Raw genomic sequence first — 18,387 nt, forward strand, 5'->3', positions numbered from 1 at the left:
TTTTTTTTTTATATTTTGCGTATAAAAGTGTCAAAATATTAGTATAATAGAATTCTGGGTAAATTTTTAGGTTCTTATGTTAGAAATTTTTGTAAATCAAAATATTCGTGTTTTTTCTTATACCTGTAATGCATTACTAAGAGTAAGACCCATTTTGGCCTACATGAATCGAAATAATGACGTAACAATCCGGTTGAATCAGTTAAACTACTTGTGTTTATATATATTGACGTCCTAAAATAAGGTTTTAACAACTTACCTATGTTTGGAAAAAGCAGAATAAAAAATGACGTTTAAATGTCTAAGGTTAAAAATTATTAAATTAGACTACAGTTTACCAATAAAAATAGTAATTTTATCATTCAATACAGATGCTAACAACAATAGCTAAGAATGTGTTTATTAACCAAGTCTAAAAGGAGGGGCCGATGTAGTAATCAACTACAACGTTAAGACATTACCAGAGCCAAATTAAATTATTACACAACCGGAGGAGAATTTCTGGAAATTCTCTAAAACTTTAAAACATTTTTATGTGTAGCAGAAAAATCAGAAAAAAAACTTATTACTGATTTTTATGTTGGTTAAAACCTATGAAGAAGTAAGAAAAGCTTGTTTGGTAGCTAAAAAGTTTTAAACATTATTAGATCGGAATATGCTACTGCCCAATTTGGCTAATTTCACTTTATTGTAGATAGAACAATAGATCGATTTATTCTGAGCAGAATTGGCCGTGTACGTGAAAATAAATCAACACAATCGTGATTTACATTTGTCGTATATTTTTTATTGTTGCATAACACTGCTATACAAAAAAGCACTGGTAACACGCCTGCAAAATGAATAGCCCCGTGTCGCTATGTGTAAAACATTTGGTACTTTTTTAAACTTGTACTAAAAACTTAAACTTTTCCTTTAACGTTTTTGTGTTGCTGTGTTTCGTTTTTTTTGTGTTTTGGTATATTTTTGCATATTTAGGTTATGTGCTTTTGGGGAAGGTATGTGTTGTAAGCGTATTTGCATGTCGCGTGTTCATTATGTACTTTAATATATAGTTAATTTTTTTTCCAGCAAGGTCAAATTTAATATTTTAATTAGCTTGCTAATCGAATTTTTTTTATAGTATTCAAATAAAAAAGTTATTCGCATTCGTTAACATTCAAATTTTTCTTATTATTAAGCCAGTTATTTTGTTTTAGAATGGTAGTTCAAAATTTCAGCCTAAAATAGATTTATGTTACAATAAAAGTTTGATCGTCTGCTGATTTAACCTAACATTAAGGTAGCAAACTAATAAACGTTTCCAACTGATAATTACCCTCACTGTAGACTGTTCGTTAAGACAATACGACCCCCCTAATTTAGCAGCCCCTTCTCGCACCCAAGTCATAACTACTTTTCTTGAGCGCCGCACCATAAGGCCCAATTAGGTTTAAGCACCAGATAACTATAAGATAGAAGTTTACAATCGCGGAATGCTAAATACTTTAACAGAAACTTTAAGTTGGATTATTTAAAAAAATATAATGTCCGATTTTTAAAAATGTATTAAAAAAGATCTATGTCGTTTTATTGCGCATTGTAAGTTACGCATTTTTATTGTAGTCCATTTGCGTTAGTTTTAGGTCTTTATTATATAGTGCAGGAACGGCAGGTTTATGGATGGGGCTATCAAGTTTTCAAGTAGCACTTAATAAGTTTTGTCACAAAATAACATATACATATTATTATAAAATATATGTTCGACTGGCATCGATTTGTCATGTTTCAAGTGCTTTGTTCGCCTGGGCATTCGATTAAATAGCGTTTGTTAAAATTACCCAATCCGTTAATATATTTTGTTTTGTTTTTTAAGTTAGTGAGTTTATTAAAGAATATTTATATTATTGTAAGAATCTAAAAAAACGTCGAAATATTGTCGCATATAGAATTATATATTATTTAACTTAGGGAATAAGTCAATAGAATTTTCGACTTTTTGGGGTTCGAATAAATATTTCGGTTAGACTTTGTCTTTGTTACTAATGCTTTGTTCGTTAACTTAAGAATAACGAAGCAATAATTAATCAAATTGTTGTATGGGAAACATTTACTTACATTAATAAAAGAAAGAGGCGTAGGTTGTACAATTAAACAAAAAGATAAAGATCAGAAGTTTTTTTTTTTTTTAAATTTACAAATTTGGAAATTTCTAGTTACAGCGGCAACTTAAAAACACCAACTAAAAGCTAAAACGTACTGGCAAAAAGGTTAATTTATTAATGTCATTTAGAACCCTACATTTTACTCTTTATAGAGGCGTTACAAAACAGCACGTCTAATATATAACCTCAAAAGTGTTTTAAGGCTATTTAAAATTGAACGTTGTTTGCTTTTTGGTGTGTTTAGAGCGGTTTTATTAATGACACCTTCCGCACCGATTTTTTGTTTTATTTGCAATGTCAATGACAATTTTAAAAGAAGTAACACCCCTCTTCAGTTTTCCTTTTATAGTGCACAAATATACATTACTTTGACGTTCAATATTGAACCAAGCTTAGATCGACATCAGATATGATTGATAAAATACTCCAAATTGGAAAATTAAAGTTTTTTTTATTAAAAAAAGATCTGTGGATTAAAACTGAAAATGGATATTTTAAGTTGGTTCGACGCCTTTCACCGAAATTGTTGTTTTTTGCGTGAAAACGCGTAGTTTTGAATCAGCGGGCTTATGTCGAATAACCACCGTAGGTTTGTTGCTTTGTTGTTTTAGCAAAACGTAAGTTCACACACTTACCGAGGATGCGACAGACTTGTAGAGACCCAAAATTTTTAGTATAAAAAAGAAATTTACGACACACAAAAGCAAATTCAAAGAGCAAACTAACGTCACGCGCAGCCGGTGCGAGATTTTAAGATTTTTGGAGTTTGAGAATGTATTAAACAAGAAAGTTTTTATAATATGAAAAGTTTACAGGGATTATGACGCGTGTAACATTTTTAAATGTATAATAATATTTTTATAAAAGGATTTTGTTTTTTTAACAATTTACTTTTGAAAAAATTGTTGTAATTTTTTAATTTTTATTTAAATTTAATAATATTTATATTTACAATTTAGTAGAAATATCATATTAAAAATGCTTATTTTTTTATAGACTACCTTACTTAAAAAAAATATTACTAAGAAAAAATTGTTCATGATAAGTTAATAGTATTTATAACAAATTAAGACAAAATTATTTTCTTCAAACAGATTTTACTGGCACAAACTAAAATAAACAATCGGGTCACGGCGTATATGTGTTTTTATGGATTGAAATCTTTAAAGGACCATTGTTGCCTAACGCGCAGTCACTGTTTTTCTTTTACCAACATACAGCGTCATGAATTCGCCAGAACAATTTCTCAACTTGGAAACTTACCATAACAGCAACAATTACACTCCTGTGGAAAGTTTTCACTTTTCAGGTGAAACAGAAAAACAAGTTTATGTCTCTTCCTATGGTTTAAAGCTTTCGTCTGCCGGCCAACGGTACAATTTAATAGAGAATAAATACTCAGTTGATACGTTTTATCCACAAAACGGAGTTAAACACGATTACAAAATTAAACAGGAGCAATTATTACCGGAAATAAGTGAGTTCATGCGAGAAGAAAGATGTAAAAAAGAGTTAGTTAATGATAGCGTATTTTATAAAAACTCTTCATCGAGCTTTACATGCGATGTTGAATCGCTGTCAAATAGATCGCGCGTGTTAGAAGAAAATCCCAACGAAATTTCGATAGAATCACCAGTTATTAAACATTATGGATTTAAAGTTAAAGGTGATTATCAAAATCTAAAATCAACTTTTAAGAAAAGCTTAAACAACTCTTTGCCAAACAGTTTTCAGTTTCATGACCTTGAAAATAAAAAAACTCTTCAAAACTTTATAGACAAAAATTCTCATTGTCATAAAGCTGAAAATCACAATGACTTATTGAAGGTTTGTGTTAATTGTAATAAAATGCCACACGATAGTAACTGTAAATCTAAAACTTTTCCCGATTATGTTGAACAGCAAAATGTCGACACTAAATACTATAACGAACAAGTGAGTCCCCAAGACAATCAAGAATATTTATCATTAAATACAATTAACCTATTAGATTTGTCCCATAATTTTAACGAAAAAGTTGGGCGATTTTCATTACCTTTAGAACCTCCTATTGATCTTTTTTCTCATCCTACTTTAACGGAATGTTCGTCAAATAAAAAAATCACAAACCTTACTAGCGAATCATTTTCAACAACTGGGCAGTCTACAAGTGACATTATGGACGACGTTGATTGGTCTGCAGTTGATTGTTCTTGTTTGGAACGAATGGAAAAGAGATACCAAAATGAGGCCATAAAAGATGTAAAACTTGCATGTGTGCTGCTTAATTTGCCGCCGGGTACCTTTTACCGATTTATTTATATATCATATTTAAAAAAATCAGAACCTAAGTTTTATTTGAATAAAATTAAGTACAAATAAAATTTAGATTTTATCTTTAGAAGGTATATTAATGTTTTTTAGAACCTTTTCAATGGAATCCTGAACAAGTACACAAGTGGTTGATGTGGACGATTCATCAATGCAGTCTTCCTTCAATGGACATAAACTTTCTAGGGGTCACTGGTGAGCAACTTTGTTGTATGACAGAAGATGAAATGCGTTCTTTGGCACCAAGATGCGGGGATATTTTACACGCTCGTTTGGAAATTTGGCGAGCAGGTTAAAACATAATTTTAATAATGATTTAGCGATTTTGTATATATATTATAATTTTACTTGAATTTACAGCTTCAAGGAAGTTAGAAATATTTACCGCCAGCGGGAAAAAGCGAGAATCAAGTGCTTTATCTGCCAAAGATAATATAACAAAAGTTAAACAAAAAATACCATGCAAAGTCAACACTCCTTTTCAAGGTAACTTTTGTATAACTTGTAACAATTTGGCATAAAATTTTTTTTTTTCATTTCAAGGTGGCAAGTCAAAGTTAAAAGAATCACTTTCTAAAAACGTCTCGATTGAATCACGTGCGTCTGAAATGACACCCAACCACACCGGAGGAATTCAGCTTTGGCAGTTTCTTAAGGAACTTCTTATTCAACCAAATTCTTATGGACAATGTATAAGATGGATAAACAAGGAAAGAGGTTAAAATATGTCTTTTAAAAAGCTTGGCAATAAAACAACTAACTTCAATATGTTATTTAAACTTATTTTGAGTTTAATTACTAACCATATTTTTTGGACGACTTATCTTACCAACTAATGCTGTATTAACATTCTAATGTTTAATTTCTTAAAAATGATATAAATGTTCGATAAAATTGGTGTTTAAGTTGTTATAGATCTTAATTGAAAGTATTTAATTTGTAGGAATATTTAAAATTGAAGATTCAGTTAAAGTGGCAAGATTATGGGGAATTAGGAAGAACCGACCTGCTATGAACTACGATAAACTAAGCCGTTCTATTCGTCAGTATTATAAAAAAGGCATCATTCGAAAAACCGACATTTCTCAAAGATTAGTTTATCAATTTGTAAAGCCAGTTGTCTAAGTCGTAGTTTTACTTCATATAATTTTTATTCTTTATTTACTTTTTAACCATTTTAACTAGTGCCCTAACCTTTAGTAAACCTTCTGCGTGTAATGTTTTTCGTTTTTTATATTAGCTATATATTGAATGGTAAAAAGTTAATTATTTCAAGTTTTTTAGTACGACAAATAAATTATCATAACATTTTTAATTTTAACGACCAAAGTCCGTTATTCTTTACTTAGGTTAAATAAAAAATAGATAAGTTAAAAATTTAAGTAAACAAATGTCTTATCCGTTGTGATATGCACGGGCTTCTCTTGTGACAAATGACAAGGATTTTTATGTTATGTAATCAGTTACTCGCAAACCTATTTGTTAACTAACAGTGCAAACAAAGCCTAGGCAAGCCGAGATATATTAAACATGTTACTGTTACCAAAAGAGCCTAATATACGCTACGTATTTTAGAGAACACAGGTTAAAGAATAAAAATGGTTTGACTACTTACTAAAACTTACAATTAAATTTAATAAAAATTTACTTTTTAGCTCATTAGTTTATTTTTAGAATATCACAAGATTAGGATAAAGTATACACAACTTTTTATAACAAATGTCTAACCAAGTTATAAAAATAAGTAAAACCGCCTTTGTCGGATGGGTTGTTACTGTGATCGTTCTGCTAGTAGCCGAAGGTAATACTAACAATTCAGTTTATATGACAATTTTATTAAAATGATTTATATTAAGCTACATTGTTGAAATGTCTAGATTTAATCCCTTTTTTCTGTGGCATTTGTGTATTATTAATAAATTAAATTTAAAAAAAGTATTGTGTGAAAGTTATTTATTTTTATCACATTTCTTTTTAGGTTTAATTGTGGGTTTGGTGGGAAGGCCCACTTGCGACCCTGTGGTTGTCGAACCGTCGGAACCACCAAAACCAACCACGACATTTAAACCAACGTTACCCGTTGTAACAACACAAGTAAGTAATTTTTTTTATTTAAAATAAAATTGTGTCTAATATCTAATAGTCATTTTTTTACAAAAATGTTAATAAAAGAAAAATTTGGAAATACATTTCTAATTTCTACTGCTGTAGCAACAATATTTTTAAGTTTTTTAAATTGTTTGTCAACGTTAATAAGTGATATAACACTGTGCAAAACTGTTTTAATTAAATCAAAAAAACCTTAATAAATATAATAAAATAAAGTTGTAAATATTAATGGATTTGCGAATATAGGGAATTTGCGAATAAAAGTTTCTTGTGAAAAGCAAACTTTGTGCTATTTAACGTGTTTTCGATATGTAGCTTCCTTTGACATAGTTATTTGTATACCAATTAATTATATTTTAAACTTTTTAATTTAAGTCTCTTTTTTTTTAACATGGCTTTCCGTTAAATATGGATAAATTTACACTTTTCTATCGCTTTTTTATCATGGTCTTCCGTTAAAAGGTTAAATTTACAGTTTTCTCATTATCAATACTGTAGTTTTAAATCAACATATTATATTTTGTATACGTAGAAACACTTTAAAAAACCTACACGTTTACAATAGTTGAAGCTATATAAACATTATATATAGTCTTTTTGCCAGATAACAGTCGGAAATTTTGCTCAAGTACAGAGCTAAAAGACAATTTTCCTTTTAAGGGTAACAAATTAAAATCTATAATAGGCACCTTAAAATTAAAATAAAGTTGCTAAAACATTAAGAATTCGTCAAACAAAACAGTAAACATTTGGTTTTAATGACTTACCTACCGCGACGTTTCAATTTGTTTTACGTATTTTATGAAGAATAACTTTACAAATTTTGTATAAAAACAACGTACTCAAAACCCTACATCTTAAAAAAGTATACATATTATTATAAAGTCATATACAGGTGTAAACTTTATATTATTGTTGGGGTTTTTTTAATGCAGAAGGTTTCAAGTGAATTCAATAAGTCGAAATATAATGGCGAAAGGTTCCCGATAAGTCAAAATATAATGACTTGCAAGAAAGTTTCACTGCAAATAAATCGAATAAAAAAATCACAAACTGTAACATTAGGCCGTAGCTTTTTTTGAATAAATACACACCAGTTTACCTTAATTTTAAGAAATAAATAGTTTGTTATATTAATTTAATGCTTTAAACTTTAACTTGATTATTAATTTGCGATATATATTTGACAACAGTTGTCAAATAAGTTTTTTTAAATTATTTATAGTGTGAGAATTGGATGAGGATATTTAGTTCCAGAGCAATTTAACCAATCGTTAACCCATATTTCAACATTCTAAGCCATTTACTTACTACTTAAAACCTTATCTTTTTCTCATTTACTCGACCACGTAAGGCCATCTAGTGTTCAGTATGAATAATTAAACACGACTGTTTTGACCACGTGGATAAAATAACAAAAAATTTATGTGCAACCCAAAATTTTGTCCTTAAGTCTATTTTTCTAAATATAGTAATTTTAAACCCTAAAACTTTTATAAAATAACTTTAAGTTTAATTTTTGGGTGAGGTTATTTTAACATTGTAATACTTAAACTTTTACCTGCAGCGTGGTGTAGTGGTTAGAACATTTGTTACACCACACAGAAGGTGGTGGTTTCAATTCCCACTGATCTCATGCTGTAGCGCTCTTGTGTAAGGCGCTTTAAACGGTACGAACTCCTCCTGAGCCAGCACTTAATTAGCAGCATAATTATCGGGCGATTATAAACTATAATATCTAGGGATGGGCCAATCGAATCCGAGTCCGAGTTCTCGGCCCGAGTATTAGGAATTTTTTAATACTCGTGCTCGTCGAGCAGTTTTTAGTACTCGGACGCCGAGTAATAATTTGTCATTTAAGATCGTATACGAATTACTTTACATAAAAAAACACGAGATTTGCCTTTTTCCAATAATTTATAATCTACTCTCAATTATATCACGTTATTAAGCAACGATTGCGCAACAAATACACTTTTCATTTAGTAAAATTTTACGTATAATTAATTTGAGACTTTAACATTTTCGTTTAGATTTAAAATGATATTGCTATTAGCGGTAGTTAGTTTTGCCAACGTTAAACACTTTATAATTCATAAATACGTGTTTTTTGGCAAATTTTGCAGTTTTAAAATTATGCGGGAAAGTTTCTCGTAATCAGTTATATACGTTTAAATGACGTCATAACCGAGTACTCGTCCGAGAATCGCGACAAAATACTCGGGCTCGTCGAATCCGAGTAATTTGGATTTCAGCCCATCCCTATTAATATCCCAAACTGCCACAGGCATCTTAAGACTGGGTCGGAGTAACTGATGTTACTCTGTGTATAAGTAGCGCATTTGACTTTTCCACATTGAGAATAAAGATATATATGAAAAAAATGGACACTGGATGAAGTCTATTAGATACTATCAATTACAGCACTTTAAAAACTACCAATAAGTATAAAATTTTGCATGTTTTTGAATTATCATCATAAAACTGGCTAAAAATATTTTATCCCCCTAAGGACTATTTGGTTTACATTATTTACCCTGGCTATTAGATGGTTGGGGTAGGCTTAAAAAAAATACTTCTTTCTAACCTTCTATTAAAGCAAAGTTTCCAAATTAGAGTTTAAAATATTACTATGGGTGTACAAGTCTTCATAGGGGGTTACTAAAAGGGTAATTCACCTTCCTAATAAGCCAATTTTTATATTTATGTCAACCTAAAGGTAAATCTAAGTAGTTAAATCCAAAAAAAACATTTTCATTATCTTATTAGATATTGTTGTGGTAGGCTTAATATTTTTCAGGGATTTGTTCAAAGTTATTAAAAAGTAATTATTATGTTTTCCAGGAATGGCAACCTTGGTTCGAAGATCGGCTTTCAGGAAACTTAATTCCTTATCACTATAAAGTTAGTTTACGACCAGTATTGGAGAAAGATCCAGATACAGATTTGTACATGTTCTATGGCTCCTCTTCTGTGTACTATACTTGTGTTAATGAGACTGATCTTGTTATTCTGCATTCCTGGTAATATTTTGTAAATATGAGACTTTTCTTTCTATAATGTTTAACACAGACTAGAGATTATTGACCAGCTACAATGCAATAACAAATTTATTATATAGTAAATAATACTATATAAGACAATTTTACAAATATTTATGTACACAATCTAAAATCACCAAATTTATTTTTAAGGAATTTGAGTTATACTGGAAGTTTTTCTATTGAAGATGTTTCAGATGGTAGCAATATGAATATAGTGTCGCATAGATTTTATCGACCAAATCAATATATTGTTTTTACAACTGAATCTCCATGCAAAAAAAATCATAATTACATTCTTAAAGCTGAGGCTTTTGAAGGAGAATTGGGAAATGACTTGACTGGTTTATACAGAAGCGAATACATTAATGAAGCTGGTGATAATAGGTGATAAGTTCTAAAAAATGTTTATGAAATTTTTGCTAGAATCAAAAGTAAGTGGGGCTAATTAACAAAAATAATTTTTTCTCTTTTGTGTTTTTACTTGTAACAGGGTCATAGCAGTAACACAAATGGAGAAGACTGGTGCTCGTCATACATTTCCATGTTTTGATGAACCAGCACTGAAGGCAACATTTGATATCACTTTGAGTTTTAGGAATGATCTTGGATACTTTGCCATAGGAAATATGCCTGAAACAATTAGTTGGGTAAAAATAATTAATGTTGTTGCACGACCAATGGTCTCTTTTTGTAATTTATGAATGATTTAAACTTTTACATGGGTACACTACTTCTGGTTAAGAAAATATTGTTTATTTTTTTAGACTTCAGATATAGAAGGTAAAACTTGGAAACATTCAAAATGCAATACAACTGTAGTGATGCCGACTTATCTTCTTGCAATGGTTGTTTGCGATTTTGATTTTGAGCCTAGTTTTACTAAAGACATGATTCAGGTAAAAGTGTGATAAATAGTTTTTTTTTTGATATAATATATACTTAACAAAGTTTTTTCAAGTAAAAGTTTAGTTCATTGGATAATTATATTATTTTACTTACTAAAAAAATCGTAAGGGAGGTTTTCAAGATAAGCTTATACTTACATCTAAATAATTTTTTTTGTTTTAGACCCGAATATATGCAAGAGTTAAAGCAATAAAAGATAAAGAGGGTGTATTTGCAGCTAATTATACACCTAAAATGGTTGATTATTTGGCTGCTTACTATGATGAACCATATCATTTACCAAAATCTGGTATGCTGTTTTTGTTTTGTCATGATTAATTTAAACTTAATTTTTTTTGATTTATTGACCAGTTTAGAACTGTATTAACAAAAGCATGACTATTAAATTTAAAAGTACAGGTAGCATAAAAATCCAACTAATGTTCAAGATATTTAGACATTATAGTAACACATCCAATGTAAATTACAAATATGTTGTTTTGATTTTTATTGGCTATCGTCTTAAATTAAGCAAACCATACTTATCTGTGTTTTTTTTCCTTATTTTAAGATCAACTAGCAACTCCTGATTTTGCTGCTGGTGCAATGGAAAATTGGGGATTGGTCTTATACAGAGAAAGTTTGCTTTTATTTAACAACATGTCGTCATCCGTGTACAACAAATACTCTGTTGCGTCAGTTATTGGTCATGAATTGGCTCATCAGGTAAGCATGTTAGTTAGGGCAAGCTTAGGCAAGGTTTGTTTGTGTAAGGTGTGTTTAACAACTTCACATCACTTTTTTATACCCTAATTAGGTATTTAGTTAAAGGCTTGCAAAGTATGTGATTTTGCTGATTTTGTTTTAGTGGTTTGGAAACTTGGTTACTTGTGCTTGGTGGAATGAACTTTGGTTAAATGAGGGGTTTGCCACATACGTCTCTTACATTGCGGTGGATGGAGTGTTACCAGAATGGAATGGGGTAAAAATTTTTAATGTTTTTGTAAAATTAATTTTAAATTAGAAAAATAAACAAAAACAAAATTTATTGGTATACCAACTATTAAGACTTAAAAGCTGTTAACAGCAGTTTTTATACAAAAATTTAATTTATGTAGGCTACATCCAGGTCCAGGTAATTTATTAGAACTTTTTTACGGTGTTTGTTTTGCAGTCTTGCACCATTTCAAAATATTTATAAGTAATAAATTAAAAATGTTGTAACGCCTATAATATTGATTTAAAATATCTCCTTTCTTATTTTAAGGGTTCTAATAAAGTTTAAACTTTAGAAATGGGAGCCCAAGGTTAAATAATGTTTTTTTTATTACATGTTTTTCTAAAAAAAACAGCATAATTTTCATTTTAGTTAAATATATACATTTAATGTTATAAAAATGTTTTTTTTTTACTTATAAAATAACTTGTGTTTAAAAAAGTTGAAATAAATTATTTAAAATTTATAAAAATATTTCTGTATTAAGTGGGATTTGTTTATTGTTGATGAATTGCAAAGGGCTTTATCTGATGATTCTTATTCATCTTCTCATCCTTTAGTTCATCCTGAAGGTTTTTTTTCTGGAATTACATATTCAAAGGTTAATGTAATAACTATATTTTGCTTCTAGAATTTTAATATAAATTTTAAAATATTGACTTGTAAAAAATAAATGGTATTTTTATTTTTGTACACCAGCAAACGATAAAATTTGTTTTAACACTTGCAACTTTTTTTTACAGGGTGGTAGTATTTTACGAATGGTTCAAAGCATTTTAGGAGAGGCCACATTTACTGGAGGTTTAAAGGTATTGATTTTAAACTTGTAAATTATAGGGGTGGATAAATTTTTTTAGGGATTGTTGTGTTTAAATATTTTTGTGCCAGACTAAATTAAGTTTTTGTTCAGCATGAATGTGCTTAAAAAAAGGTTAAAGTTAGTAGCCTATTAAACAAACCTGACTCAGTAATTTGGGATATAAAAATTCCTTAACTTTCTAATCACTTGAACTTGGATTTAACCTTGTTCATTGATTTCTTAATCCAGAGGTATGCGTTTTCACTTATTGCAAATTTAATTCTGTTATTAAGTAAAGTAGTTTTGGATTTCTATGTTTTGTTAAAATAGTATACTACAGTTAAATGATCATGTAATGTTGCCTGGTCAGTAAAATTACTTTTTATAAGATGAGTTTCTTACTGTTTATAAATAAGATCTTACCACTTTTTGATAATTATTTATAACAATTGTGTTGTTGACTTTTGGTAAGCAGGTTTAGACAATACTTTTTGGTTGTGGTTTATGCTTTTTTGTGCATGGAATTTAATTTAGTTCGAATATATTTTTTACACTTAAAATATTTTTTTATGTAGAAATATCTAAAAGAGTTCAGTTTCAAGTCAGCTACACATGATGATTTGTTTAAGTTTTGGATTGAGGTAAGCTAGTTTTATTGCAATGGGTGATTATTAGTAATAATAGTCTTAATAAAAAGACGATTTTTTGACTAAAACTGTTTAATTTTAACTTTCAGGAAGCAGAACTAAATGAAAATACTTTTGAAGCTCCTCTTCAAGATATTTTAGAATCTTGGACATTGCAAATGGGCTACCCACTTCTTACCATTGTTAGAAACGGAGATGACTACACAATTACACAAGAATATTTTCTTTTACTAGATACTGACAAACCAGTGCAAACACCCGGAAGTGAAATATATGGGTAATGTATAAGATATTTTTTTACAAGAAAACTATATAAGATAAGTCAAGGTTAAAATAAATATATTATAATCATCTGGAAATTATATTTAACGAAATATTCTAATGATTAAGGTACAAGTGGCATGTTCCTTTCAGCTATTCAGCTAGTCATGAACTAACATTTGTTAAACAACAACGTTGGCTTGGTGTCGATAATCAGTGTATGTATAAATAATTAACATTTATATTTATTTATATTATTTTATTTGACTAATTTGGGGCCTTTTTAAAAAGGGCAAAATTTTAAAAGGCTGTGTTTATTCTCTAACAATTTATTTATGTTATTAAAATGGCCTGAACAGGTATTACTTTAAATTACTTTTAGTAATCTTCACTCAAGATGGTGATTTTATTTTGGCAAATATTGATGCAGTCGGTTTTTATCGTGTTAACTATCCAGCAACTATGTGGCAGGCAATAGCAGACAAACTTAACACACCAACCTTTAATGTGAGCCAACAGAATTGCTAAAAAATGAAAAACACTGTTTAAAACCATGAAATTGATTAATACAGTTACATTGTACATTTTATTTCTTATATCATTGTTAGCATTACTGGTGCATAAAAATGTTGACAAGATGATAAAAGATTTGTTTTTGTTTACTATTTTTTCACCAATAGTGGTGTAAAAGTTTAGGACAATTCTTAACCTGAAAATTATTTTTTAGGAAATTTCTTCAATGAATAGAGCCCAGTTAATAGACGATATTTTTGCAATATCCAGGTATGGTATTTTTAATGATGTAAATATTCTATTATATGGTAAAGATCATCTTTTTTAAATTTTATTTATTAAAACTTGAAATTTATGACTTTAAGATCTGGAAGAATTGCTATTGATACAGCATTTGAAATTACTTCATACCTCAAGCAAGATGTCGAATTAATCCCCTGGGAAACATTTTTGAATGCAATTTTGTATTTTACAAGAATTCTTGAATCTGGTTCAGTTTATGGGGGTTACTCTGTTAGTATTTAAATTTTTTTTTTTTTTCGATTAAAAAAAATACCATAACTTATTTTTGACTACGTCATTTTCATGTTTGTTACTTTGTTTTTATAGCAACACATACTGAGCTTGGTTGTACCTTCTATTTATGATAAATATGGTTGGGATGACAGTGATACTTCTGAGGCAAAACTTCAAGAACAGTAATTTTTTTTATATATTTTTTTTAATTAAAAATAGGTTTTAATTTTATGCGGACAGTATTTAACCCCACTACTATAATTTAATTGTTTTTGAAATTCAATTTTTTAATGCAATATGTATTAAAAAGATTTTTTTTTCTAGAATGACAAGGGGTTATGCAATTGAAGCAGCTTGTCAATTTGGTCATCCACATTGTATTGAAGAAGCCTTACGACTTTATAGATTATGGATGACTGATACTGAAACAAACAGGTTTGTGGTTAATAAAGTCTCATTTATTTGATAATTTTTATTAGTCTTTGTCTTTGAACTTATAAAACCTAATGCACCAAAAATATATTTATAAACCTACTTATTAAAAATTAAATAAGGTTGGTTATGTTGGTTATTTTTTAACTAAATATATTTTAAATTTATTATAATGTATTTGAACAAAATTGTTTATCTGTTAAGTTTTAGTAAAAGTTTTTGCATACTTTTGCAAAACTTGTATATATTTAAAAAACCTCCAGTTACTTACACTCTTTACAATAAATGTTGTTGTGTAGAATAAGTGCTACATATCGCACTGATGTTTATTGTACAGCAATCAGAGCAGGGGGGATTAAAGAATGGGACTTTGCATGGCAGTATTATTTGTCGATTGACAGTGCACAACACCAATCAAGCCTAAGGTAATAAGTTATACAAGATTTATTTTTGTTTATGTTTTGTTAAATAGGATTTTCTTTTATTTTGTGACAAAAATTAATCACTCGGGTCCTTTTTAAATAAAATTTGTAACATTTTTATAACTTTTTAAGACACGTTAAAGTTAAATTGGATTATTAAAACTCATCGCGTGAGTAGGCTTTAGTGTCGACCTTTGCTCATCAAGTACATAAATACAAAAAATGTTTTAAGTAATATAAAGTTGTTTTATTGCTTTAAATCTTTGTACTCAAATATAAATTGATGTTATGTTATATGAATTAGGATTAATAGTTTTTATAATTCACCTATTTTATTAAATGTTTAAGATATGCACTGACATGCAGCGAAGACCCATGGATTCTAAATAGGTATATGGAATATGTTTTAGATACCACCCTGATAAGAAGGCAAGATTCATCTAACACAATGTACTATATGTCAAACCATGAAAGTTCGAAATATGTTGCTATGTCGTTTTTATATAACAACTGGAACAGAATAATCAACAGGTAACAAAAATTAGGATGCCATTTTTAAACAGCAATATTTTATAAAAAAAATTAGGTATAATTGTATTCGAATTTGTAAGTTGTTATACATTGTATACTTGGCCAATTCAGTCAATTATTAGAAATACTTATATAACTTGGACTTACTTAGCCTTGTTGTTACTTTGCACTCAAATCCCATTTTGTTATCCACCTTGAATTATGTATTTTTTGGGTAAAATAAGTGAGTTGCCATTAATTGACTTTTTTTGCATTAGATTTGAAGACTTAAGGTTTTTAATAATAAAAACATGTGTGATTAGGTACTATTTTATCAATAGTTTTAAACTCTAAAAAAATTAAACTCCAAAAAACTTTGTCATAAATGTATGGCCATTTTTATTGGAAATTTAAGATAACATAAAGGCGGCCAACATAATATTTATAAAAATTCCTCAAAGTTATTTATAAAAAACGTTGTAACAGGTTTTAACAGTTGCATAAAAAGTTTAAGTTTATAATTTAATGTAGTAATGACATCACAAACAAGTTTTTTATTTTTTTTATTATCTGTAAAACAGCATTGGTACTGGTCCTGTTAGCAACATGATGTCTGGAGCTTCTAGAAGATTTTCTACTGATTATGATGTTGCTGTGGTAAGAATTTTTTTAAAGATGTATTTTTCTGCTGGATTTTTTTTCCTATTTATATAGTTGTTTACGTTGACAAAGTTGTGTAGTCGCTGGTCCAGAAAACTTGTTTTTTTAAGCACTGCTTTTATGTTGTAACCTATAAAGTAATGCTTTTTTGCAATAAAAATAACCAACGGCAACGACTGTTAAGGCTGTAAACGTGAATATTTATTAGAAAAAATAATTTAAAAATTTTATACAAATAAAAAAAGTATTTGCATCAGTGTTCCGTCTAAGAAAACCCCTACCGGTGTCCAAAAAAGCGCACAATTTTAAAATCGGGTGCACAGGTGCCCAATTTTTTTAAACCCACAAATGTCACTTGAATATATTACCTACTCTTTCCAAGCTTTATAAACATAATCATTTAAGATCATTTTGTGCGTTGTATTAAAAAAATAACTAAACTACTTTTTTTTGGTATTTTATCATTTTGTTATGGAACTGTACTCCCCGTACGTGCCATTTTCTTTTATTAAATGTTTAGTATTGAACCTTAATTCATTCATAGTTTGTCATGTCTTAATGGGCATGCCCGTAATGTGTGAAAATGCCAGCGGAAAGCGAATACGTTTATTATAATGTAAGCATGATATTAAACCATTATAAACGTGTTTAATATAAATAATCGACGTTAAAACATACTCCTTGCGTTTTCTGTAGATACACAACTAGCGAATAAAACTGCTGACACTTCGTTTTTGCGCTTACTTAATCGTCTTTATTAATACGATAACAAATATCGTTTTAGTGCGTCGTTTTGTGCCTTTTTTTTAATTTTTGTAGTGTATTTTTAATTCAAACTGCGAGTTGCTTGTTTTAAAAATATTTTTCTACACTTTCGTATATAGTTATTACACAGAATCCTTAAAATTTTGTTAAATTGGCGTTCTTTTTTGCGCAGTCTCAAAATTTCACTGCGCAGTCTTTGCGAAGTCCCAAAATTTTTACGCTGCAAAATTGCGCGTTTTGCGCACTGTTTTGCGCTTAAAGGGAACAATAAATTTTGCATGGTTCATATGTTGAAAATTTGTTTTCAGAATTAACCCAGATAAAGACATCTATTTACCACTATTTTTTTTGGTCCATAAGCAGTTTTTTTGGTAACTCCCTAAAAGTTGTTTACAGTGGCGTAGGATTATGGGTTAACATTTTGTTGTATATTTAAGATAACAATGAGGTATTTTTGGTTTAGTTGGAATCTATGAAAGATGTTGCAGACTCATCTTGGACAAGCACTATCAATTTCTACAAAGACCGCACGACTACAAACATGGCATGGAGAGCAGAAAACGAGGAAATAATAGCGAACTGGCTTGGTGTGCCTTTTACTCCTTCAGATTTTCTTGAACTTAAACGGTCCGGAAAGCGCACACTTACTCGATTGGCTGACACCAATTATGCAGTAGAAGAGAGGGAGGTATATTCCAGGGATAAATTTCGTGGTAAATTCAAGTCGTTCTAAAGATTACGTCTTTGATTCACCGTACAAATATACATATCATAATTTTTTTTATAAATGAATTTAAATAATTTATATGTAAGCATTTTTCATAATTCTTCTAAATTTAATGCATATTTGTTATTATCAGCAATTATTAAATTTAAACATGGTAACCGCTTTATTCATTATTTTCCTTTTGACTGGTAAAAATTGTCTAGCAACTCAAGTTGTACAGAAGAAATTCGTTTTTTCTTTTACATCTTTTAATTTTAATCGCATTGGTGTAATGTCGAACGTATTTCATGCTAGTTTATTTAGAATTTAATACTTAATAAAACGTATATTCGAATATCAACGACTTAAAACAGGCGTTACAAATTAATTTTTGTCCGTTGTTTTATTTAAAAACTTGTTTGCTTTTTATAAAAATCAACTTTAATTCTTTAAAATTTAGGGCACAAAAATGTCTAAACCTCTAGAGTAGATAGTTGTTTTAAAGTTTTTGTAGTCGATTTTATATGTGGATATTATATTTAAACTATACATAATCCTAGAAAACCACAAAACCTATTTTGTTTTGATATTTGGATTAATTTATCTTAATACATAGAAAACATGCACATCGCGCAGCGTTTCCTTAGAACATATCAGTATGACGAAA

The 18,387-nt window shown here is 29.0% G+C and overlaps 2 protein-coding genes across 2 annotated transcripts; both read left to right on the forward strand.

The window, feature by feature from the left end:
• Window positions 1–3,277: 3,277 nt before the first annotated feature.
• LOC145762797 (uncharacterized) lies at window positions 3,278–5,662 on the forward strand. Its single transcript, XM_082574710.1, has 5 exons — window positions 3,278–4,422; window positions 4,548–4,745; window positions 4,815–4,940; window positions 4,998–5,171; window positions 5,398–5,662. Exons 1-5 carry the CDS (start codon window positions 3,369–3,371, stop codon window positions 5,577–5,579), a joined length of 1,734 nt encoding a protein of 577 aa, XP_082430836.1. The 5' UTR covers window positions 3,278–3,368; the 3' UTR covers window positions 5,580–5,662.
• A 511-nt stretch (window positions 5,663–6,173) lies between these two features.
• On the forward strand, window positions 6,174–17,811 carry LOC145757116 (aminopeptidase N-like). The gene is made up of 24 exons (XM_082572421.1): window positions 6,174–6,255; window positions 6,433–6,548; window positions 7,543–7,618; window positions 9,430–9,586; window positions 9,758–9,991; window positions 10,098–10,254; window positions 10,372–10,503; window positions 10,676–10,802; window positions 11,064–11,218; window positions 11,361–11,474; window positions 11,977–12,090; window positions 12,233–12,298; window positions 12,864–12,929; window positions 13,025–13,212; window positions 13,326–13,414; window positions 13,579–13,703; window positions 13,924–13,979; window positions 14,075–14,222; window positions 14,319–14,407; window positions 14,550–14,660; window positions 14,957–15,082; window positions 15,428–15,610; window positions 16,171–16,246; window positions 17,478–17,811. Exons 1-24 carry the CDS (start codon window positions 6,174–6,176, stop codon window positions 17,745–17,747), a joined length of 3,057 nt encoding a protein of 1,018 aa, XP_082428547.1. The 3' UTR covers window positions 17,748–17,811.
• Window positions 17,812–18,387: the final 576 nt, after the last annotated feature.

This window comes from Corella eumyota, chromosome 1 (assembly GCF_963082875.1).
Source record: "Corella eumyota chromosome 1, kaCorEumy4.1, whole genome shotgun sequence".
In the NCBI taxonomy this organism is placed as follows: Eukaryota; Metazoa; Chordata; class Ascidiacea; order Phlebobranchia; family Corellidae; genus Corella; species Corella eumyota.